This window comes from Colobus angolensis, unplaced genomic scaffold, assembly GCF_000951035.1.
Source record: "Colobus angolensis palliatus isolate OR3802 unplaced genomic scaffold, Cang.pa_1.0 Scaffold80, whole genome shotgun sequence".
Lineage (NCBI taxonomy): Eukaryota > Metazoa > Chordata > Mammalia > Primates > Cercopithecidae > Colobus > Colobus angolensis.
The window spans coordinates 6,750,185-6,776,923 of record NW_012121821.1 but is presented as its reverse complement, the minus strand read 5'-3'; the positions used below and the strand labels follow the sequence as shown (position 1 = coordinate 6,776,923).

The 26,739-nt window shown below is 33.1% G+C and overlaps 1 protein-coding gene across 5 annotated transcripts in view; it reads right to left on the bottom strand.

Moving 5' to 3' along the window:
- CNOT2 (CCR4-NOT transcription complex, subunit 2) overlaps window positions 1-26,739 on the bottom strand; it is a 110,613-nt gene that overhangs the window by 20,178 nt on the left and 63,696 nt on the right. For all 5 annotated transcript variants that reach the window (XM_011929320.1, XM_011929317.1, XM_011929319.1 and 2 more), the window contains 6 exons: window positions 24,983-25,105; window positions 16,310-16,376; window positions 6,185-6,332; window positions 5,294-5,476; window positions 2,915-2,994; window positions 188-313 (listed from right to left, as the gene is read on the bottom strand). In XM_011929320.1, coding sequence (XP_011784710.1) covers window positions 188-313; window positions 2,915-2,994; window positions 5,294-5,476; window positions 6,185-6,332; window positions 16,310-16,376; window positions 24,983-25,105 — 727 coding nt within the window. The remainder of the gene's footprint in view (window positions 1-187; window positions 314-2,914; window positions 2,995-5,293; window positions 5,477-6,184; window positions 6,333-16,309; window positions 16,377-24,982; window positions 25,106-26,739) is intronic.

The window sequence follows — 26,739 nt, the reverse complement described above, 5'->3', positions numbered from 1 at the left end:
CCATGGTATTCTGGGAAGAAAAATCACTTTTAATATATCAATTCTGAAAAAATTACACTAACCTGATTAGAAAATGCAAACATATATGTATACACACACAAACATATGTATACGTACATGCAAATGCATGTGTGTGTGCACATACAATGGAAACTTCTCACTGGTCATCATTAAAAAGCTTAATTACCATAAGGAGCTCTTCCAGCCAAGGGGTTTATTAATGGAGTTGGGTTACCACTTCCTTCCCTTCTGTTTCGGTCTGCTAATGCTGGGAAATCTGAAAGGTCCAATCCTGTCACATTTTCACTTCCGTCTAAATAATAAGAAAGAACACTGGTTACTGATTCTACAAATATTTTTAAGAGATTATAAAAACCAACCATAATATAATTAGAAATGATTGTGCTTTCTTCCTAAATAATGCACGGCACTGTACTAGGTATATGTAGCTGCTCAAAAGATACTTGCAGATTGATTTCATGTCAAAGAATTTCATGAACAATTTAGCAAAGCAATACGCAACCAGCATAATAAAAACCCCCAAATCCTAGAGATACAACAAAGAGAAGAAAAAGCACATATTTCCCCCGTGGAAGATGGTAACCTAAAATTATAGCTTGTGAGCTAACAAGAGGGAGATTGTTATGATATAACTGGTCTTTTCATTACGCTCAGATGGAGGTTATATCTAGAATGCTTGAAGCTTCAGTTACACACAAATAGTGACAATGATAGTGCCTCCTGCAAATGGCCAGAAAGATAGCTGAGGCACAGGCAGTGACGCAGAAGCCCTGAGGACTTCCACCTGTAATTGATTACGTTCATATACAAATGTGTGCGCACATGGGTGCGGTACAAAAGGGTAGCAGTAGGGTTCCCATATATGGTAAATGGGTTGGAAATATAGAAACATGATACAAAGCCCAGAAGTTTATATTACCTATTACACAGTAGGCGCTCAATAAATATATATAGAATAAATTAAATGTATTTTTGTTCATTTTAAGTTAAAACAATCAGCTGGCTTCCTTTAAAAATTAAAATTTAACCCAACTTCTCTACTTTGTCTATTTTAATCATCTCAATTTCTTAACTTTTTAGTATTCTTATAACCTTGTGTTAATTTTTGAAGAAAACTTTCTACCTTCCTTTTAGCCTGTGCTATAGCTTTTCTTTAATTTTTGTTTCACCATTTTCAGTTTATTTTGCCATTTCCCAATTAATTTTTAGTTTTCTCCACATTTCACAATTGTAAGAATCTCAAACAGCAAATGTTATCTCAAGATTACTTTGCTGACAGAAAAACAACAGACACCATTAATTTATTAACATTCAAAGACAGGTGACAATTTCAAATTACAAGGGTAAGGATAAATCATTCATACCTGCTGTTTACAAAAACTGCAGTTTATAAATTTATTTCTGCAGTTTAAGAACTTTGAATTAAAACATTATCATTGAGTAAGACAATAGAAATTAACAATTTATATCCTTCTTCAATTTATAATTTCTCAAATTCTTTGATTATAAATTAATTATACATTTTGAATATATATTAACTTCTAATACATATCTTTAGGTCCTCCAAGATGGAATTTAAATTTGCCATATATTATTTGAGACTATGTTTTAACCTAAAAGACTATGTTTTAACCTAAAAAAGTTAATCAACCCCCAATCTATATTTTTAGGAAAGAACTGGGCATTTTTCTAGCATAAAATACGCTTAGTTAAAACAGAATTAAAAAAATAATTCTCGTTTTATAGCACTGTATAAAACCATAATGCAGAATCTAAGATGGCACTGCCAGACTTCTTTACTTGTTACTTTACGTCACATTTAGGAAAAAAAAACTACAACTAAATTACGATATACAGATGCAGCCTGATTTCAAAGACATTAAAGTATGAAGAAATGTACATTTTAGAAACAATGGAATATACTATTTCATACTACATCTTGAACACAAGCTACCACTTACAAATGCTAAAATTTGGAATCTTTTTTCAAAGCTTTTAATCTTGTGTGATTAATCTGTGCTGCTGAGCATACATTAACATTTAGAAATTAAAAGCTCATAGCTACAAATGACATTTCCTTATTAAATCTTCTCTTGCCTCTACAAACGCTCCATTTCAGTGAGCATTCTTTTACCTTTCACTTCCTTTACACTTAATTCTCTCCCAATTATGCTGTTCATTTTTGCTCCTATGATCATAACATCCTTTATGTCCTTTCTCAGGAAAGGGTCTGTAGGGTGGAGAGGGTAAAACCTAAAGCAAAATAGCAACAAAGCTTCCTGTTCTCTTCTATCTGAAGCAGTTGATAAAAGAAATAAACCAAAAGACTGCAGGAATTTTTTACTGTCAAAATCAGAGTTGGTTTTCCATGTAACTAAATTTTATACATAAAACTGGATCAACAATTCATAAAGGTTAAATGCCAACATTAGTATTATTAAAACTATTAAGAAAAAATGTAAGTGTTCTACACAATTTTAAAGGTTCTCTTCAATTTGGATCTCCATAGCCAGAATGTCATACCACCCAACGTAGTCTAAGCTATAGTTCTCACAGTTGCAGGGCTGAGGACAGTAAAAGCTATGAAGCAAAATATTTTGAGGCATAAATACGAACTAAGTTAACGTGTAGGCTTTCTCTAGGTGTTAAGGAAATAATCCTGATGTTATAACACAAATTACTATGTTACCATGCCAAGTAAAAGATACATATATTTACATATCTCTCAACTATTCACTGTATTGAATTCTATTCCTATTTCTCACTGAATTAAAATCTACCATCTAGCACAATAAAAAATCCTACAGTATTTAAAGACCAGTGTGTTGAACTGCTTTATATTTCATAAATCTATCATATTTTTTGTAGGGTACTAGCTCCAGAATAAGCTTACCTGTTCCATTAAAAATGTTACTTGATAAGGAGTTATTCATTCCAAATGCCTGATTCCTGTTCATTCCAAATCCAGACATACTGGGTACATAGAAAATAGTTTTAGATATACAGTAAGAACACTAACTTTCAGATGAAGAAAAACAGAAGTGTATATTTTTGGTCTCTTCATATAAAATAACAATATGTTTCAAAACCAACACTAGTATTATTTTTCTGAATCTATTCTTTATCTTTACTTGAAAACTTCTCTAAAGTCCTTCCATGAACAAATGAGAACCAGACAATTTAAGCAGATTAGTTAAAAAACAAAATCTCAAGAATTTATATATGAACCTTGAGGAAAACAGATTCAGGGCACATTTTGTGTACTTGAACAGTCAACTTACTGGATATCTGAATTACCTAACCTCAAAAATTTGCAGGTTAGTGTTAAGATTATTCTTGCTAAATAGTTGTTTTTATTCTTTATTGGTAAAGCTTGCAATTACTACTTTTTATAACAGATCTTCTCTCATACAGTATTCATCTTTCCCAACTAGAATATAAACTCCTCATGGACAGAGTTTATGTCATATGCCTCCCATGTCAAACTCCTCCCTGCGTCCTCTGCCCTTTAGTGTTCAGGAAGACATAACAGACATTCAATAAATATGTAGTTGACCTGAACCGAATGGTGCGTTTTAAAACTGAATTCAGTGCTCAAAAATACATCATTCTTATCTAAATATAGTTTATCTTTCATATACTTAAAAGAAAACACAGTCTATAGTGTCCCCAATTTTAAATTAACGCACAACTGGTATTTTGTAAATAGTTACAAATGCCTCCCTCCCTTTTTTGTAAAAGACTAAGCATGTGAAGAAAAAAAAATAAGGCTGAACTTAGAACAAGGCCAAATAATTAAGAGTGTCAATAGGAATTGTTAATGCAGATTCTATAGTGAAACTACATGTCTTTAACGTCATATATTCTTCTGATAAAAGGTACTTAGTGTATCAATGTTGTAAGTGGGGTTAACCTGTATGAAGATGACAGGGGTTTTTGGGTTTTGACTAAATCTATAAACCTATAGCGAAACAATTTTTGGATAAAACATGCAGCTGACAAAACAACAAACACTCTAGAGAAGAGCCAGAAAGTCAATGGAAATTTTTGTTTAATAGCATATTAGAATTGCTGATGCTATTACAGGTACCATCAAACATGGAATAAGTGCTCAGAGATGAAAACAATTTATAATAAATACAATCTGCCAATAGTAGAAATAAGCAGGGTTTTAGAGATCCATGTTACATTGACAATTTAAGCAAAGTATATTTTAAAAACAAAATGTGAAAAAATACTGAAAGGTAAAATTTTAAATATACATTCAATGCCCAATACTATGAGAATGTACAAAGACAGGATAAAGTTACGATAAAGATATAAGGTTAGAAAGCTATCTAGGAGATGAGAATTTTGATAACTCTTCACAAATAACTTTTTTAAATTTAAAAGAGCAGTAAAATTACAGATATCTAAATAAAAGCAAAACCCAGAGTTTATGGAATAAAGATTAAACAGTAAATGTGCTAAACCTATTTTAATTCAGATGTTACTAGACAGAAGAAAGTGAACCAAATAGGTATGAAAATAACAACTAGATCAAGGTCATTTTGCCCCTACATTTCTCCATTTAAAAAGTATACATATACATGTAGGCAATCAAGCTTAAATACTACTTCTGCAAGAAAGTGTTGTATTTCAGACATAATTCTCATACAAATTACCCTAACAGCTTGAAAATCTAACAAAACGAGTAACTCCTCTTATTTGCAAAGTATATGCAACAGACTATGCAAAGAGAAGTGAAAAAGTACAAAAACCCATCTTTTTGTTTTGAATCCCTAAACATGATACGGTTTTCAAATACTATAGATGTGATCTTAAAAAGTCTTTGGTTGGTAAGTCTCCAATGCACAAAACCAAATCTTACTTGAGAAGGTATTCAAAGTATAACTAAAGCAAAGTAGTAACAGTCACACGTCTCCAGTTCTATTCATAAGCCTAAAACTCTTACCACACAGGTAATCAACTTATTTTATAAAGAGAGGACATATCAACTAAAATCTGCCTGGTGGCGAATCCAAGAACAATCCTTTTCTAACAACAACAACAACAACAACAACAAAAAGTTTTAATGTGCTTTCCAAAATCAACCTGATTTTCAAGAAAACGTATTGTTTTGTGATGGGTAACAGAATCTTTGGACATAAATGCATGATGAAACACACTTATTAAAGAGAAGCTACACCTCAAGAACAAAGTGAAAATATTAAAAGGCAAATCTGAGTATACCCAGAAAGACAATTATACACAGTATCAATAAACGTCTTACCTGTTCACAGTAAAAGGCTGTCGAGAAGGCTGCTGCTTTGGCATACATATTATGCTTGGCGAGCTTCTGTTGGGGCTACCTAACCCTGAACTGCTCATGCTATTTGTCCTGCTAGGAATTCCAATGCCCTGACCAACCTGGGAGTGGTTCATCATATTCCTAGGATTCATAGGCAAAATACCCCTGAAAAAGAAGTCCATTATACTAAATAAGCTCTCTACAATCACTCATTAAAATTCTCTATAAATAATCAATTGGTCCAACCCTAGAATCTCAAATATACTTTCAAATTGCAGTTCTAATTTTTATTAATTCTTTAGTCATTCTAGCTCTTTGAAAAGAAAAAGTAAATAAACAAGAAAGGGCAAATTATAGTGCAACTGACATGGTATCTAAGATAAGAGAACTACTGGTGTGACTGTGACATAAAATATAACGTATTTCACACACATATTTAGAATAATTTCATTTCAAAGGCATATCGTTTTATCCTCTGCATACTAAATGTATAGTCTATGTCATCTGTTTTACTTTATGCTCATTAGAGCAATGGATGCGTGGTGAGGGAGCAATGATCACAATCATCTCGGGAGGAATTTTAAATTGCACATATTTCTTTGAGGAAGACAGATGCCTTTTGAAAAAGCTCCCCAGGAAGTGATTAACCCTTGATATCCACCCCACTGACAACCAGTATGAGAGCTGCAGTATAAAAACCACTTGTATTGTACTTAACAATTTGCACTGAAATAAAAAGAGCATAGGTATTTTCTTCCTCAGTGAAGGGCACTGAACCAGAAAATCAAATAATTAATTACCCTATTAAAAAATTAAGTTTGCTTACTCTACCAAGATACATTTTGAAAAATATTCTGGTCCATTAATAAATACCTGCTTGGAGATGGAGGCGTGTGAAGTGACATTGTTGGTACCCCTGTTGTTGGCGTGACGTGGCTCGGTAACTGAGTGCCTTGTGATAAGCTGCGATTTAACTGAGGGGTATTGTTGCTCATCCCCCTCATTGGAAGGCCTAGTGCACCTAATAAAAAAATTCAGAAGAAGGAAATTCATTGCCATCAGGAATGAAATTGTTATCCATCTTCTGGAGTTGGCAATTTAAGACACTTTTAATGACCTAACATAGTACGCAAATTTTAAATGGATATATTTGATTCATTCCAAATAAACTCTGATTTTAACAAAAAATTATGTTCTAGTCTGAAATTTAATATTACGAATGGATATTTCTTTCATATTCCTATTTTTCATATTTCAATTTCATTATAAAGTATATCAATGACTAACAAATAAGTTACAATATTATGAATAGATATTGCTCCAAAATTTTCTTAAAGGCCTATTTGCACATATGTACATGTGTATATACAAAGAGGCCATTATGAAATTTTGCAATCATGTGTTCTTATGTCTTTATTCACAACTGATGTATACAGAAAGACATTTAACCCCACTTTGCTGAAGTAGTTTTAATTTTATGTGATCCTTTAAAAATTATTTTAGAAAAAGCCAATTTACTATTTATACATATTTCTCAACATTACTATTTTTACAACCCCAACATAAAATGCCAGCAACTGTTAAAAAAACTCAAACTGATATAGCTATAAAAGACAAAATTTTAAAACATTTAAAAATATGTCAAAATATAATGGCCCTATATTTATCTAGTACCCCTGGAGCCAGGTGTGGGGATGGACTATACATTCTAATAGGTTTATTTATTTTTTTAAAGACTACTAAGAGTTTTATCATTCCGATACAAAACAAAACAAAACAAAAATACTTTGGATAAACTTTTTTTAAAAAAATGTATATTTCCTGAGTTTTTATTCAGATTATAGGAATTATAATTTTTTAATAATCCAGGATAATTATCATAGCATACGTTTATTTTGTTTCCTTTTACGCTTCAAAGTCAAGAAGTACAGCTATCACTTACGCTGTCATTCTGTCTACGAATTCCTCCTCCTTTCCTCTATCTTCCTGACCCACACTTTTTAGTGCTTTCTATTTCTAGTCTGCTTCATCAACCAAACTTATTCTGAACTAGAGATTAAATAAAAGGGATAAGATAGAGTGACAGCTAATCAGTAAATAGATGACTTCAGTGCTAGGGACTTAAGGTGATTTTATCTTTTGGCATAATAATGTTTCACCTTCCAACCTAGGGATAGGAGGGGTTAGCGAGTATCTCACTGATTGTTATCTTAAATTTGGCAGCCTGTATCTCTGCTTGTAGCCTAACTTTGCCTCTCAACTGAATGAATCCAATCAATCTAATTCAATACAGCTAATATATTCTACGTATATACTTTTCACTCAAGTTTCATGAAGACCCAAGTTTGGTTCTGCCTTTCTGTAAGATACTTTAAGGGAACTGGCCTAGATTACATGTACACTGTTATGTATGTCTACAATCACCGTAAGTTTTGTGACTATGAGAATGCCACTAGCTGTGGCCACTTTCTCTGAAACTGGGACAAAATAAGGAAGAATAAGAGATTAAAAATCAGCCTGCTTAAGATTTCTTCTGAAGAAATCTGTCTTTTCCCTCCCTAAAGCACACCATTTTTCTTTAAGGCTTTCTAGGTGTGCTCATAACCATCAACATGATACTTTTCACATCATTCATTCAACAAACATTTAATGAATGCCTACTATGTAACAAGCATTGTGCTAGCTGCTGGGGATACAGCAGTGAACACAACAGAAAAGGCCCCTACCCTCAGGGAGCTTACATCCTACTCCCTAAACATGCTGTCCTGAAGTCAGCTATAGCTGCAAATTTTCCTCAGGAATGTGTTTCTCACAGTTACTGACCACCAAGAAAATGTCAAACAATTTTAGAGCCGGAAGGGATCTTAAAGATCACCTAGTTCCCATTTCCCAGACAGATAAGGAAACTGAGCCTCATATAAGTTAACTGACTTCTCCATGGCAACACAAAGAACTAGGACTAGAATTTAGATCTCTTAGCTCCTTAATAGCAGCACTATGGGAGCCCAACAGAACTCTCGATTAGCACCCCGTGAGTGTCTACTAATTGCAACACCTCTAATGTATTTTCCCGCTGCTTTCAACCTTTTTTCTAAATCTCCACGTCTTGCTCCCTTCCCTCCATTTTCTTTTTCTCTCATCTTCATACCTATCAGTTTTCTTTCTTGTTTTACTTTTCCTTTACTTTTCACCCTCTATACACATTCACCACCATAAACAAGCATACATTTTTCAAAAATCTAGTGCACCTTTGTCCCCCTTTTAATAATCATTGAGTCCTACAAAAGGCTCACTGAGATTTGACTCCTTCAAGTCTTCACATATATATTATTCTATGTTGTATCATAAAAATTTATAATTTCAGGAATATTTTAGAGATTGGAAGTTATCTGAACATCAGCAAAAAAAATCTGGAGAAGAAAACAAGAATGGTAAGGCTATTTGGTCAATTAGGGATTGGCATCCTTGAACTGATTTTAGTGCTAAAACTGGACAGAGACCATATGGAATAAAGTAACTTAATTTCAGTGTTTAATTTTAACTTTCGAAAATTAATCTTCACAGAAACAGCTAGCAATTTCAAAAAGTCTAAGTTTCATTTTGCTGTAGTACAAAAAGATCAAAAAAGAGTACATCACTTCAAATTGGATCATCAACCCCTGAATACTCAATAACTGTTACTTTAAATATATTTTAAAAACTGAATTTCTTTAAAACATAAAGAATTAATGGCACTGGATAGGTATATATAAAGATCTGTTTTTGGGAAACTAAATATACCAAGTCATTAACTTTGAGTTGCTTGAGTTAAACTATCACAACTGAATAGGATCAAGGGAAAAAAAAAATCTAACTTCTCACTAGTATAATTAGATACAATCACAGAAAAACATCTCTAAAATATTATGCCAAGAATAGGACATACAGCTGAAAAAAAGAAAAATGGGAAGAACTCAAGGAGTTTCTTGGCATAAAAAAATGAAAACAGGCAAAAATATGTATAAACGAGTTCTGTATGAGCAGGTGACTGGGGGGACAGTAAAATTAAAATTTATCGGGCACTTCTCAACAAAGCACTATACTACTTCATCTCACTTCCTTCTTATAATCATCTTATAAAGAGGGTTATCACCTTTTTACAAAGAATAAAATAACAAATTTTTTTAAAAAGTTTAAAAGGTTATAATTCTGAGTCAAATTTTTCTTTCAATCTAACAACTGCTAATTATGAATAATACAATATTAGGAGGACTATACGAACACATTCTAAATAGATTCCTGCTTCTTATCTGGCAGGGTGTTAGACAGTCAAAACAAATTCTTTATTGATCATTTTTCAGAAACCCTTAAAGAATATGATCTAAGAAATTATTCCACTAATTATTTTCACTGCACAAACTGATTAACAGCACATCCCTTAAACACTTATGGCAAAATATGTCATTCTTTATTCAATATTTTACTAGAAACAAAAAATACTAAGTTACATGAAAAAAATAAAATCATAGCAACCAAATCCCTGAATATTCATACTTAAAGTCCTCTAAAATCTTTATGGGGGTAGGAGAGAGTAGTCCTTAATTGATGCCTCAAAGTGTCCCCTTTTCCATTTGCAAAGCAGTCAGCTTCCTCTAGGAACTCACTGGCATGCCCATACTAAAAAGGGCAACAGTTCTAAATGGTGCTCTATGTCAATGGCTTCTTACCTTCAACCTGTCTTGCACTTAGCTGGTTAATGATCCCTGTAAAATGATTTCCTTATGCAATTTTCTTCATTAAATTGAAAGTATTTTAGAATAGAAAAGACTCCAGAGATTATCCAAGTAGGTTACAGATAAAGAACTCACTTTAGGCATTAAGTGACTTGCTCAAGATCACAAGTAATGAGGCATAAAGACAATGATCCAATTTCTTGACTCCTATTTCAATGTCCTTTTTTGCAACCAATATCATTTTCCATTTTTTAATGGTAGTTAATAATGTTTGCATCATCCAGGGAACTTTTATGTCTGGGTCTCCTCTGCAGCCATTGTGATTTTGGGCAATCATGGCAGCAGAATTTTAAAAATTCCCTAGGTGTTTCTATGGGTGCAGTCAGGGTTGAGAACCACTGTTCTATAGTATTAAAATTCTGTCAAGACCCAAAGATGTTTTCTAACCTTAACGGACATTTTACTCTGTTTACATACTACATATCTGATTTATAATCTTCTTTCTTCTTTCTCTATTCCTTTCCTCAAATCTGTCCTTTACTACTCATATCTAACTCCTCACCAAGAATACTTCCCCTTCTCTTGTTCTAGAGATACAAAAGACTACTTAAAAATGAATAAGTGCTATGACCAAGGTGTTTACATGCAGTAGACACGAAGTGTTTGAGTGCTTGTAAGAACTAACTCAGACTTGGGAATAGAATGAGTCTGGGAGCAGAGAAATTTTCCTGGAGGGGACAGAAGTTAGTATATGAATTAAACAACATATGAGACTTAGCCAGGGGTCTGGTGGTGGCAGTGGTGGGGAGTCAGGTGGGTATAAATGTTACAATAGTTCTGTCTGAGAGAATGACAAGATATATGAAAATAAGGACAAGTTATACACCTGAAGGAGGAACAGGCTTTGCCTTCTATGTGCTAAGAATGCATGAGACAAGAAACATGGATGGAGCTAAGTGGCTTCAACAACTATAGAAGTGGCTGCTGTGCTCAAATCAGCTGAGAGTCTCAACATCTGGCTGGATCTTTAGAGGAGCGCCACAGAATCTTTACCTGTGGAACAGCTGTGTGGATCTCCCAAGTACACTCTACATTCCTCAACCTAAATTTCTGCTCTAGATTAGTGGCACTCATTCACAAAGGTTTGCAGGTCTGAAAGCTCAGAAATCATTCTTGATCCCTTTCTTTCACTCCTACATCATCCAGTCCCATTAGCTCTGTCTACAAAATGTCCCAAATCTGATCACTTCTAACACCTCCACTAGTCCAAGTCATCCTATTTTTTTTTTTTTTCCTGGACTACTGCAGTAGTAGTAACATTCCCTCTCTCTCTCGTTCCATAAAAACAGGACATTTGTTGTTTGCCATATTCTTACTTATATCTTGAAATAATACCTCATTCATTGTAGGCACCCAATAAATACATAATTATTAGAATGAATACATTCTATCACAATGTCTTAATTCAACAGATTCTTGGCATCTGTGGATTTAACACTGGTAGCTTCTACTATGTACAAATGGCTTTCTAGGGTCACGGCATTCAGGTTTCGAAGAAACTGATGTTTTCAGCTCATGTTCACATAGTTACTCTTACAAAGTAATATAATCCTGGCTCTACTACTTACTATCCATGTAACCTTGAGCAAATTCCTTAACCTCTCATGGAGCTGTTGTGAAGGTTAAATGAGTTAATTCACATAAATACTTAAAATCGTATCTGATAAACAGTAAATAATACTCAATAAATATTAGCTCTCTCTGTGTATGAGACATACCTATGGAAAGAAAGCCAACAGGTGGTACCAAAAGTGAAGATAAAATAAGATTATAATGAAGTGATAGTTTTCGCCAAAAAAAACAAAAACAGCTGTTTTATGGCGGAAAATGTTATTCTATGGCTGTGTTCTTAAACTTGGAAAGTAGCAATGATCTTGAAATAAATCTCTCAGAAATGTGAAGACCGTACTTCTTGCTGAAATCAATATTAACGGCCTAACAGGTTTCTCCTGTCTTGATATAGTAGGCCATTCCTAAATCTATCCCATGCTGTGGATGTTATTCCCACTGCTAAAACAAGTTTACTCACAGTGTGTTCAATGCTAATCTCAAATATAATCTCATCAGTAAATTCTTTTCCTAATCATTTTCTAAGATACATGATTACTCCTGCCTTTGAAATATCCAAATAGTCTACAGCTGTACCATCCTGAATGTGCCCTATCTCATCTGAAATATCCAAATAACCCTGAACTTCTTACTCTACTACATAGCAAAATCATTTGTGTACTTATCCTACTAGATTATATGAGACTGCCTCTTGTTCATCATGCATTCAACATTTACTGAGTGCTTGTCATATGCAAAGTACTGAGGATACAAAGGCAATGAAGACATACAATAAATAATGCAGCAACACCACAGCAGTAGGTATACTATGCAGAGATGGCATAAATGAGGATGATCTCTTCTACCACACATCTGCAGTATCTAGCATGGCAGAACATGCATGGTAGGGATCCAATAAGTATTTGTCAACTTTAGTTCCTACCACCTTTTTGAAGCTTTTCCATACCACTATAGATAACTTTTTTTTTTTTTTTTGGTTCTCCTCAAGGAGAATGGTATAGACAGACTTTGCTCCCTAAAAGTCTGTCTCCACCATTCTGCATATGGTATCTTTAATCTATGTGTCAGCATGATAGGCGGTTATTTAATATTTTACATATAAATATGTCCTATCTTCCCTAACTATAAAACACGTGTTAAAGAGAGCAAGAAATCCCAGAGCACTCTGTACTTATTACTAAGCATTTAGTATCTGTTCAATGGTCCTACAATTTCCTAAAGCAACCAAAATATGTCATGCATCTATTTAAATAGCTGAGAGCATCACTTCTGAACCACCCCACCTGTGCTCTGGGTTCTCTATGAAGCAAACAGCTTTCACATAGGTGTTCTTAAAGCAGGAGGCTAAAGAAATGTCTGCTGGAAGCATGAGACTATGTCATTGTTCTCAAGCTAGGAGTCCAGAACTTAGAAAGACAGATTTAGTTCCTCTTCCAACTAAACACCTGGGTCCTCTGAGAATTCAGATACAAATTTGTATAATGAATTCACCCAGATTGCTAAGCTATGTGCCTATAAGATAATATGCACATAGAAAGCACTCAGTAAATGACAGTTTCCTTTTTCTCCAATCTTACAAGGCCCTAGATCCTGCTGGTAACTAAGAAAAGGTAAATGCAATTATCAACCACTTAATTCCAATGCTTTGACTATCCAGGAGAAATTAATTCCTGGTTCTCTGTTGATTCTAGTCTAGGAGACAGCTTAAGGGAGCTCATGGGTCTTGAAGCCTGTAAGGTGTACAGAAAGTCCTCACTTAATGCCATTGATCGTTCTTGCAAACTGTGATTTTAGGCAAAAAAACATACAGCAGGTCCTTGAATAATGTTGTTTCATTCAACATCATTCCATTGTAATGATGATGATAACAAAAAAATTGGTTTTGTTATATGTAGTTTTGCTTCAAGTCGCAGTTTCAAAAAACTTACAAATGTTAAGTGGGGACTTAATTCACCTAAAAACTTATCACACACTCAAATATAACAAATAGGAAACATTATGCAACTTGAATACAAGAGTATACTAATTGGTTTCTATAGTTTTCATTCCGTGCACAGTATTCACATGAATTCTTGGATGAAAAGTCTCTTACATATTTGGATACCATCATACTATACTAGAACCGAAGACCATACGAGTCTCTGTTCCAGCATTTTCTGGCTACCTCATGGCACTGTATAATCACTTCCACCCAAATCTAGCCAAATCTAAGTTTAAGCACTTCTGTATCTATTCCAAGATGAACTCCCTTTCTTGTTTAATCTCAGTGACTCTTCCTTCTAGAGAGGGCACTCTTCATTCTGTATCTCTTCCACCACTAACCCTTCTAACCATCAAGAACACACAATAGATAGTAGATCTCACATTTTAATGGCACGAATTACAATTAAAGTTTATCACCTGAATAGAATTAATAGTGGTACTCAATGCACTTGGGAAACAAAAGAACTTTTAGTTACACCAATCTCAATGTGCAATTACAATAAGTTGCCATAAGAATAATATCGCTAATCTACACTCACCTACTAATTCCTTATCTCTCCATCTTTCATTCAAGTCAGTCCCTTAAGTTTTGTCATTCTGACTTAAATTACTAAAACCTTAACCCTCAAGCCCCACATGGTAGCTTGTGTTCTGCTGTCTGACACGGTGTTTGTTCAGAATACCTACCAGCAGAATGACCTATTTGGCCTTCCTGGGTCTGTCCTAACAGACAGAAATTGGCAACCTAGACTCTTTCTTTCTCCACTAGTTATAGCTTCTAGCTCGACATCTTGGAAAGTTGATCTAAGGTTCAATTTTTCTGCACTCTAACATTTAAAATATCATTTTAAAAGAGTAAGCCATACATTCAAAATGTTGCTTCACCAACGTGACAGGAATATAGTGATTTAATATATTGAACTCCAATGGAAAATGTCTGCCATACATGGCTTCTTTTTAAACTAATAAGTACCTTAAAAATTCTTTTTCTAATGAAAATAAATTTGCTCATGTATTAATCTTTGTATGTCCTTAAAAACAAAAACATAAATGTCTATCATACCAATGACATAACTGCATTTCAAACCTAACCCATTCCATATCTTAGCCCAGTTACACTTTCACATTTGTAGGTTAAAAAAATTAGACCAGATTTTTTAAAAATCCAGATAGCTAATTATAACTATAGTAATTGCCATTATCCTTTACAAAATAACCTTAGTTTCTCAAATACAATTTTTCTCCAATCCATATCTACTTTCTGCTGTGATAAACGGTGGTCTTCCAAAAGATAAGGTAAGTTCCTTGCAGTTGCTCTAAAGAAATAAAAAGTAGCTTTAAAATAACTAGATATTTCTATAGTAAGGGTTACCAGAAGGGTGAAAATCATTCTAAAACACAGGGTAAGCAGAATAAATTACTAGCTAATAATAGTCCTTCAACAACTAGGATAAATATTTGTAGATAAACAACAATTTTTTTATGTAATAAGCTATGAAAATGTTTCTTGGTTTGACTGGAGAAAAACTGTTAATACAGAGTAAGTTTTATCTACTAATTCTATATTAACAAAATTGTCTTCCATAGCAAAAAAAGAGAAAAGCCACAAAAGAGAGACAGAAAAAAGTAAATGGAAACCATGCTTGTATACAAAATAAGTTTCATCCTCCCACTTTGAATCAATTTGAAAGGTAAAGTGGTATGACAAACTATTCTGATACCTATCAAAACTTTGCTTTTCATTATACTGGGAGAGTTCCAAATCAAATTATTGATTTTTATTTGAAACTGGTTAAGATAGTCAGTCATCAGATGTGTTCTTCAGTTACTCAATTATCCTATAATGTCTGATGGGAATTTATAACACTTTTAATTCCCTTCTATTAACAGAGATTACATTAACAGAAATGGGAGATCAACAGATCTGACATTAACAGAGAGAAAATCATACTAATATTTAACAATTTGGGAAGTTAATTTGAGAAAATATAAAGATATTTTATTGTTTAGTTTTATAAAAATTTTATGTGATAATAGCTAACATTTATTGAGCACTTACTATGCACTAGGTTCTGTGCTAAGCGCTTTAAAAGTATTACAACGCTTTAAAAGAAATAGAAGCCTGCAAAATGGAACAAGCATTAAACTGAGTCAAAAATCTAGATTCTATATCCAGACTGAGCTAAAGCAAAAGAAGAAATATTTCAGAAATATTTGTGAAACAAAGAACATTTTACAGACCGCTAAGTAATGAGCTTAAACAGGTGCACGTGCGCGCGCGCGCGCACACACACACACACACACACACACACACAGCAGCCAATCAAATAAACTAAAAAAAGCTTTTAACTTTCTTTAATTGAAAACAGAGAATAGACGTCTATTTTTAGTTTGTTTAGCAAATTCTTCAAAAATACTGCAAAAAAATTAGATATAAAAGATGTTGAAATACATTTCATTCTATGCTATATCCAAGTAATAGCAACCTTAGGATCAATAAGGTCTGAAATAATGAGATTTTGCTATGTAAGTAAAATAAAACGATGAAAATTAAACATTTTTCCTTTTAAATCATACAATAAAGCCACAAAGGAAGTACTGGTTGTTCTTTATTCGGTAGTTACTTATTTTTCTCCTTGAATAAAGTATCCCAGAATAAACACAAAATTCTTACTTTGTTGCCCGTATAAACTTGCCCCAAACTGAGACAGCTGACCTGACGTAGATGGTGATGCCAGCATCTAGAAACAAATTAATTATATTAGAGCATAAAGAAAACAGAGCATTGCAATTATACTCTACAGATCTGTGAATCATACCATAAATGTGAAAATCTAACTTTTCTCATTCTTCAGAAAAACATAAAACAAACATTCTATAATAGATTCCATGTTTCTTAAGAGAATATCACAATTGGATAAAACCAAACTGTGCAAATGAAATTAATATTTAATACTGTAAGTTTTCTAAAAGTCACATTAACTTCAGCTATAGCAACACTACTATTTCACTTAGCAAGTTAAAAAAAATTATATAGATATGGTATATAATTTATATTTTTGTGATATGAACTTCATGGCACTTGTATAATGCCTTTGAATTTACTTCATCATTTTTTTTCCTTGTAGATGTAAATTATTTGAAGATATATTATGTTCACAGAACATACATTTCATTTTATATTCCTCATAGAAATAAATGTAGCAGTGCTATATACTCAAAGTAAATACGGAAGCTGAGTAAATGAAAATATGTGTGTGTGCTTATTTGTGTATTTCCTGTCTTGTATTAGACAACCATCAAAACATCCTAATTAAATAAGACATGAGCCATGTCATCAAGGGGCTTACAATCTAGTGGGGAAAGAGAATGAATTATACAACTCATTATATTTTAAGGCACAGTGTGGTAAATGTTCTAAAGGAAACATGAAACATCACTGGAGCTACACAAAGGTATCAGGAATATACAGAGTGGTAACATTTAGGTACATACAATGAAGGGGTCTTCCCTCAAGAATATGCAGTGTAACAAGTGTGATAAAGGTAGTAATGTAACCAGAAACCATCTGTACCCCCAAAACTATTGAAATTCAAAAAAATTGAACAAAAATTTAAAAATTGAACACAAAAACCCAGTATCCAGTTGTTAAAAAAAAAAAATAAAGGTTTGTAATATTATTAGAGAACATAAACAGTGGTGACAGGATAACTATGAAAGGAGATAAAGTTCACCTCTATTTGGAGATAAAGCTCACCCATGTTAGGGCATAGAAGAATGCAAAATAAATGCCATAGAAGAATGGCTACCAACTATAGCAATAAAAAGAAAAATAATATTAAGCAAGAAAGTGGCAATCAAAATGGGCTTTGGGAAGATAACTGTAATAGCAGAAATGGGTTATGTTGAGATGCTAAACGACAACAGCAGAAGTGGAACTAAAAATAAGAGGCATTCTGGTGGTAGAAGTAAGAGTTATTTTATGTCCTTTTGACTAGATGGGGTATAATGGGAAAAGGAGGAGAATGGAGACTCATAAAAGAGAGAACTATCAGAGGCTGATCTGTGGTTTCCAGGGATGGGAAATCATGCTGACACTGACACAGTTAGAAAAACCAAGAAGTGAAACAAGTATTTTTGTTTGGTTTTCTCTATTTTCTCATCCTGTATTGTGGTGCTGCGAGGTGAAACATTTAAATGGTAGAGGTTTTACAATACGCATTTCATACTATTTTCATGTCAAAATTCTAAGTTGTTTTAATTATACTAAAGTTTGCAAACTTTTTCATACAATTATAGTTTTAGACCAATGATAAACATCAGACGCTCCTGAGGTAGGGCTGAATTATACACTCTAAAAAAAAAAAAAAAAAGCAGTAATATTAATAAGACAGTAGTGATTTTTCTAAAAAAAAAAAAAAAGCATCAAACTTTACAAATATTCCCTCCCAAATCCAGAGGATGTGTAACCTAGACAATTAAACTAACATTCTTTATCTATACAACTAAACTGTATAGTCTTTCTCAAGTATAACCCAACAGATCAAAAGATGCCTGATAAGTTCTTTTCTTAGGTATTATAGATTACTGTTACTGCATTAACTGAAAATATTTTGTTAAGCATATTAAAAGTTCATTTCCAAATTGCAAGAACAAGAATATATAATAAAGCTTTGGTTGATCACACAAGGGAAAAGGTTTATGGCACATGTATACCTATGTAACAAACCTGCACGTTCTGCGCACGTATCCTGGAACTTAAAGTAAAATTAAAAAAAAAAAAAAAGAAAGGAAGTTTTATCCTTTTTAGTAAGTTTTATTTTATGATTATGTAGTGGCCTTCTTTATTCCAAATAATGCTTGATATCTTAAAATCTGGTTTTCCTAATAGTAATACAAATCAACCATCAAAAACGGGAGGTAAAAGATTTGTATAAAATTTATAAGAATCATAATTTTCTTTTTTTTTTTTAATTTCTATGGCACAGTTTATTTATGGTGTTTCTTTATAATACATCTCATAATCCACATAACAGAAAACTTACTCCCAAAAGGTTTATTAAATTTTGGAAATATAGAGTGCATGACATAATGGATCTTAAGTGCTTAGACCACAGAAGGCATTTCTATTAGTTTGCTAGGACCACCATAGTTAAATATCAAACATCACTGACTGGGTATCTTAAAGAATGGAAATTAATTTTCTCACAGCTCTGAAGGCTGGAAATCAAAGATCAGTGTGCCAGCAGGACTGGTTACTTCTGCGGGCTCTCCCTGAGAAGCAGACAACCACCCTCTTTGCACCTCTTCATATGGTAGTCCCACTGTACCTGTGCACCTCTGCGGTCTCTTGTGTGTCTAAATTTCCTCTTCTTTAATGGGCACCAGTCACATTGGATTGAGGCCCACCCTTATGGTTTAATTTTAACTTAGTTACCTTTTTAAAGGATGTATCTCCAAATATAGTCACAATCTAAGCGACTGGGAGTTAGGAATTCAACATATAAATTTTGGGGAACACAATTCAGCTCCCAATAGCCTTTAATAACTTTTAGTTGCTCTGTGTTTTGTCTGATTCGCTACTTACTTCTTTTTTCTTTTCTTTTTTTTTTTTTAATTATACTTTAAGTTCTAGGGTACATGTGCATAACGTGCAGGTTTGTTACATATGTATACTTGCGCCATGTTGGTGTGAAGAATCATAATTTTCTATCATTATAAGCTATAAATGAAAAAGTATAGTTGTTTCTAAAGGCTGCAAATATAAGGTGTTGGCCAACATAAATGTATGACTTAAAACAATCCATAATGTTAATATTGTCAAAACACTTAAAAAATTTTTCATCAGATATTTATGTTTATTGAATAGTTAACTCCAGACAACACACATTTTAGTCTACTTTCTCACACTGATTATACATCCATGAGTTACAAGTATGCCTGAGTATCTGCCCTCTCAAAATGGGACGAAGGAGTAAGTAGGGAGGGGAAGCAGAGCATGAAGGTAAAGAGGCGGTGGGTCCCCAGGCCAATTACTTGACATCGAGAGCAGTAGGGTGATTCACTTACCACAGTGTGTAATATTAAATATAATTTTCTCTATGTGCCACTACATGAAAGCGGTTAGTAAACACAGCTTTACAGGAATAATAAAAGTAGTTTAACGTTAAATTTAAGAGTTTATAACCTTCAACACATTCATGTAAAATAAGCATCCATCAGCTATACAGACGTATGTTAAAATTATTGCCTCAAAATGTTTCAAAAATGCAAATATCTAATTTCTTATAAAGTCTATCCCTAAGAATCCGTACTTTTAAATTCTGAAGGCAATATTTCATGAAAAAAATTGGTGCTAAAAATGGATTTAACACACAGTGAAGAAATGTGAATGTCACAGAAATGCTTTTTATGAGAGTACAGAAAACGCACAAGAAATATACTGACAGAACAGTAAGTACTATTAACAGAAAACAAAATTTATATATTTTTTAAATTCTGAAAGTTAATAATATAAAGGTAAATTTCTTAGAAAAGTATAAAACTTTAGATCAAGAAACACATTACAGTAGGGGATGCAGCACAAGTAGAAAGAGCCTAGTTTTGGAGTCGAAAATAATCTGGGTTTGAATCCTGGTTCTGCCACTTGCCTATGGAACAGCCAATACTCGGTTTCTCCTATAAAATGAAAATGACTACCTACCTCACAGAGCTGAAGTGAAGGTTAAATAAGATATGGCATATAGTATGTGCTCAATAAATGGTAGCAGCAGCTGCTAATAATCTAATCTTCCCCTCAGTTGCAGAACTCTCATTAACAGGAGTGAGGGCGGGTATTCAGACTCTGAGAAATTTATTAAATAATATCCTTAATTTATATAACTTTTTGCCCAGGGTGCTAAAGAAAGAAGTTTATCTTCACAAATTCCAGGTAAAATAAGGCGTAGAACTTGTGTTCTCAAGAGTGGCAAAAGGTAGAAAAAGATTAATAGAATGCTGAAGACGACAAGTTACAGCACACTCTAAAATCATCAAAATAATCAGGTCTTCCAAATCTCTCAGAAATCTATAATGCACACTGCAGTCAAACAACAATAAAAACCAGGAAGCAACTAGAAGAAACAGTAATATGATTCTGGTTATTTCCCTAACCCATCACAGAGCTTCTTTATCCTTTAATACACAGAATGTCAAAGAAATCCACAAATTGTTGCAAGGAAATACAAAAAAATTTTGTTACATAAAAATTCCCTGACCATGACAGCAATTAAAAAATAATATTTAAGTTTTAAAATATTATTTTTAAAAGACTGTATAATATACTCAAAATTATGGTGATAACACAATTGCTAGCACTATGTTATTATTCCAGGACAAAAACCACAAATGAATTATGACTTTTTAACTGTATCATATCTACAAAGATAAAAAGAGACAAAGAAAAAGGAAGAAAGCATATGCATGCATACACATAGAGTTCCAGATCTAGACAGAAGCTAAAAAACCTTTAAAATTGGAAAACGAATGACTTAAAACATGAAACTAATGAAATCTAGCAAACAGGCACAAAAAAAGGAAAGAGTATGAGAAGGTAATACATTAAAAAGAACAAGGCCGGGCGTGGTGGCTTATGCCTGTAATCCCAGCCCTTTGGGAGGCTAAGGTGGGCAGATCCCCTGAGGTCGGGAGTTCGTGACTAGCCTGACCAACAAGGAGAAACCCTGTTTCTACTAAAAATACAAAAATTAGCTGGGAGTGTTGGCACATGCCTGTAATCCCAGCTACCTGGGAGGCTGAAGCAGGAGAATCGCTTGAACCCAGGAGGCGGAGGTAGCAGTGAGCCAAGATCGTGCCATTGCACTCCAGCCTAGGCAACAAGAGCGAAACTCTGCCTCAAAAAAACCCCCAAAAGCAAACAAACAAACAAAAAAGAACAAAAGAGAAAAGGGGCAAGGGAGGATCTCCTGCAAGCAGTAAAACAAAACAGTCATTAAGTCACAGAACAGGGTAGCTTACAAATCAGATAACTGATGATATGCATCCACTAGGTATTTCAAATAATTTTCATTAAACTATTCTTATGCTTATATAAGGAACATTTGAAAAATAGTGTAATACTCAATGCAGTTAATTCCTTAGTGTTAAACACTTGAGACTCAAATTTTTTATTTAAAAAAAAGGTATGGCATTATATTATATTGTCTGAATGTCAGGTTAGAGCTGAAGTACAAATTTACAGAAAGACATATGACTGACTCAAGGAATGTTTACATTTTAAAGGTTTTTAATATTCACTGCTAACCTATTTTCTACAGTCTGTCTTAATTACAGCAGTCACTTTAGTGTCCCCCTCACAAACACTAACTATTCTTCCATTTAAAAAAAAACATCCTCCATGAGCTATGTACTATTGTTCCTATTTTACAGATGAGAAAACTGAGACACACAGAGACTGATGTCCTAAGACACATAGCTAGCAAATCAGGTAGCTGACATAAAAATTCATACAGTAGGATTTCCAGGGCCTACATTCTCAATCACCAAAAACTAATAAAAGAGTTTTACATGGCAGTTTGTTATAAAATAAATATACAAAGTATTCCATAGGTCAGTAAAAACCAATCTGAAAAATGCAATGAAAATGGCAACTGTAAAACCCTATTAAAAGGCACAAAGAACAAGATTAAAGGGAGAAATATCCTTCTGAAAAACCACCTACATTGGTATTAATGTGCAATAAGCAAAAACCATTTTTTTAAAAAAAGGATGTGGAAGATTCTTACCCAAGACGTTAAAATGGTCTACAAAGCTATGGTAATTCAATGACGTAGTTCTGACACAGAATCAGTATGGTAAACAGAACAAGATCTTAGAAACAGGCCTAAGAATGTATGAGACACTAGCACACATAATAAAGGGATATTTTAATTAGCCATAAATGAATGATCTAACCCAGGAGTGGGCAAATTATTGTCTGCAGGACAAATCCAGCACACTGCCTGTTTTTGTAAGATACGTGAACTAAGAAAAGTTTTTACATTACAGACAGTTATATAAAGACCTATTATACAAAATAGGTTATGATTTTATGTATACCTTGATTTTGCTTCTTGGTCCACAAAGCCTAAAATAGTTGCTATTTGGTTCTTTAAGGGAAAGTTTTCTGACCCATGATTTAAAGCATAAATGGTCTTGGGGCAACTGGATAAGCTTGTAGAAAAAAAAGTATTTGGAACCCTGCAATTCACAGGTTAAACCAAAACACATTTCTAATGGACATAAATTATATGTGAAGAACAAAACATAAAAGTATGATAAGAAAGTAATTGGGAAATGTCTTCCTAAGTATGATCTCAAAAACAGAAGCCATTTAAAAATAAGACTGGTGGATCACATTTAATTAAAATGATAAATATACGTATACTACAAATACCATTAATTAAAGGTGAAACACTGGGAAAATGACAAGAAGTTATTACCCTCAATACATGGAGAATGCAAACGAGTAAGACTTTAAGATCTCAAAAGAGATACAGAAAATGGCACAAAAAAGGTACACAAAGGAATAAATACAAATGACCAATAACTATGTGGAAAAGACACATCACACTGTGTGTGTGTGTGTGTCAAATTAATGATGTTTTACTGTATGTACATGAAAACAAGCTTTTCTATTAGCAAAGACTTAAATGTAATTGCTGGTATTCTTGTTGGCATGGAGAGTGGTGATTAGAGTAAAAACTGGTACAGACTTTTTGACGGAAAATATGTCTGTATGACTCAGAAGATTTAAATAATCGTGTATTTTTCAATAAAAATATTTTAAACATAAAATCAGAATTTTAGCAATGAATTATTTCTGAGAGTATTATAGGTAATTTTTCTTCAAGTGTATTTTTTAAAATTTGTATAATTTCCCTGTGCTATTTTGTAATTTTAAAAAAGTAACAGCAACAGCAGCCAATTTATGAGGTAGTTAATATATTATTATTCCCATTTTTACAGAAAAGGAAACTGAGACTTGGAGAAGTTCTTGCTAACAGGCAAAGTCAGGATCCACACAGGTTTTTGTTTTTGTAGTTGTACTACCAAAAATATATCCCAAATTCTTTATTTACAAGGTCAACACTTAAAATAGAAACCTGTGTAAATAATAATTCAATTATAACTTACATAGCACATAGCTAAAAGGGCAGTAAGATAACAGAAAATTAGATGGCATTATTCCATAAGCTGTTAAACTACACACTAATTATGAACAAAGCCACAACACACATTAGTTGAAAAAAGCCCAATAATGCCATTGATAGTTTGTTTCCAAAATGACACAAAAATGTTCAAATCAAAATAAAAAAGGAAAATACCAAAACAGAATAACAAATGTCCTAGCATAAACCTAGTAGGTTAAGCCGATTTGCGAAATTCTGCAAAGACAAAGGAAGTGATTTACTAATGATCAACTTCAAAGAAAAACGAGAGCATTTGTTACATATCTTAGAACTTTATAAATACTTCAAACATCAGTAAAAATCTCATTAGGTTAATAACTACAGTAGATTGTTTTATACATAAGGAAATTAGACATAGCAAGTTTATAAAGGTGTGAAAGGTAAAAAAAGTTGGGCAGGTGTACGAAGTATAAGAACGCAACTGGTGTGACTAGAGTGTATAGTGTATAAAGTAGCTTAACAGAATTTTAATAATTACATTCATTTTAAAATATTTTATAAATTTGCTAATTATGACTCGGTTACATTCTAAATCCTTTTATCCCAAATGGGATTATTGAACTATTAGCCTTCCAAAGCATTTAATTCATATCTCTATATCACCCATCACATTTTGAATACAGTTCTTCCAAATTTTTGCCACTGTAGTATCCTTATGGCTGAACAGAGGAGAGATACACCTGAGGTCTAGAATTACAGCTAGATGACACAGTAAGCATAAAGTTTTATTGCAGCTTGCCATTGTATCTTCAAGTCTGCGTAAATCTGCTTCTGTTCTATATCTGCATTTATTTTAATATCAAATTATTTCCCATATTGAACAAACAAAAAAAAAATCAGTGATCTAGAGGTTATACCATGTTTACTCCACGTCTTTGAGTACTTCTACCACAGTATCACCATATCCCAACTTGAGAATCATGGGATATTTATTTTCCCCATTAGAATACAAGTTCATTGTCTTTGTATCCCAAAAGGATACAAGCACCAAAGGGACTAGCACTGTGCCGAAAAGATTGTCACTCAACCACAGACAGTATTCTGCACTTGATAGGCTGTTTTTCAGGAACTCACAGACTTACATTGCTGAAAAAATACAACACAACTGATTAACTTACATCTTTTTCTGACCGATGTGGAAACATAGAAGACTGGCTGTAGTACATGTTTTCGTCATGGTAGTCACTGTCGACCCCCTCTACAAACTTCTTTCTTGAAGCACCAAACATGCTGTTTGTCACCTAAACAAAAATATTACTTTTATCAAGGGTAATATTTTGGAAAATGTTCAGTTTTACCTTACTCCTACATGGAAAACAGAACATGAAGGGAGCATTGTTAAGGTACAGAAATTGATCAACTAATGGCTAGTGGGGCATGTGATAAAGTCATAAATCTGATTATAACAATAAAGTGTTAGATGTTTATTTCCAGACCCTAAAAGTAGGAGAATCACATAAAGCCTCTCAACAATTCCACTTCCTTTAAAAAAACTAAGTATTACTTACTCTTCAAAAATGGCAACCCCAAATATCACTTTCCCATAGATTTTTTTAAAAATTAAGTTTAGGTTTAATTATTCAAAATCTTCACATGCACCTTCCACCTTTGTGTATTTGCCATCACCTTATTTTCTCAGTTACCTGTTTTCCCAAGCATTCATCTTTCCTTACAATCTAAGGTTATTGAAATATACCATATTTTGAATCAGTGCATATATAGTGGCATACTAGAATTTTATCTCAAGCAAGTACCCACTAACATAACTGGAGTACAATCTTTCATTGATCATACTGGTGTAAAATTATTTCAATGATATAACCTGTGTATTTGTTTGCTTTTCCAGTCTTTGTAACATCCAACGTTAGCAATTTTGAGCTCATACCAACATAAATTGTTATTGCTTGTTATCTGTGGAGAAATGGTTCTAGGACCTCTTCCCTTATGGATTAAAAAATAAAATCCATGGATGCTCAAGTCTCTCACATAAAATGGCTTATAATATTTCCATATAACCTACACACATCCTTTCATATACTTTAAATCATCTCTAGACTACTTATAATATCTAATACAACATAAATGCTATATAAATAGTCATTGTATTGTTCAGGGAATAATTACAGGAAAAAACAGACTGTACATGTTCAGTAGAGACACAACCATCCATTATTTTTCCCCAGATATTTTCAATCTGCGGCTGGTTCACCCACAGATGCAGAACCCATGGGTATGAACAGCCAACTGTAATTATTAAAATCTGTGCTAATTTTTATTTTTAATCATTTTTAAAATGTGATCTCTATAAAATTACCAAAACTATTAACTGACTAAAGTTATTTAAAGTCAATGTGTCTTTCTCCTAACAGTACTTTGAAAATCAAGGTAAACCAATGTTAATGAGAGATTTTAAAGACTTGAATACAAGGTGACTATGTCTTTTCACAAGTACATTTTTGGGGAAAATTCATCTCAAATTTGGTATCTGTCTTGTACATTCATTATGACAAAGAATATTTTCTTCCATTATAAATAAGTGAACAATTTCCATGTCTCATTTCAAAAAATGCTGTAGTCACTATTATATATCAGTAGACATGGTGAACTATGTTGCAGATTTTAAAGGACAAACTTTACATTTAACTCTGTTGAAAGCACCTATGATGTGTAATATTTGTTATATATTTTAAGTTCCCTGTTAAATATGTAAGAAACTTAATTATTTGACTGACCTCATCCTAACGAGGTCTGAAAACCTATTCAGTCAGGGATAAATAAAAGTACTTTGCTATATGCTTTTAGGCAAGTAACTGCTGGAGGTGTGAAATAAACAAAGATATTTTTTAAGGGTCTAACAATTTATTAGAACACAGGT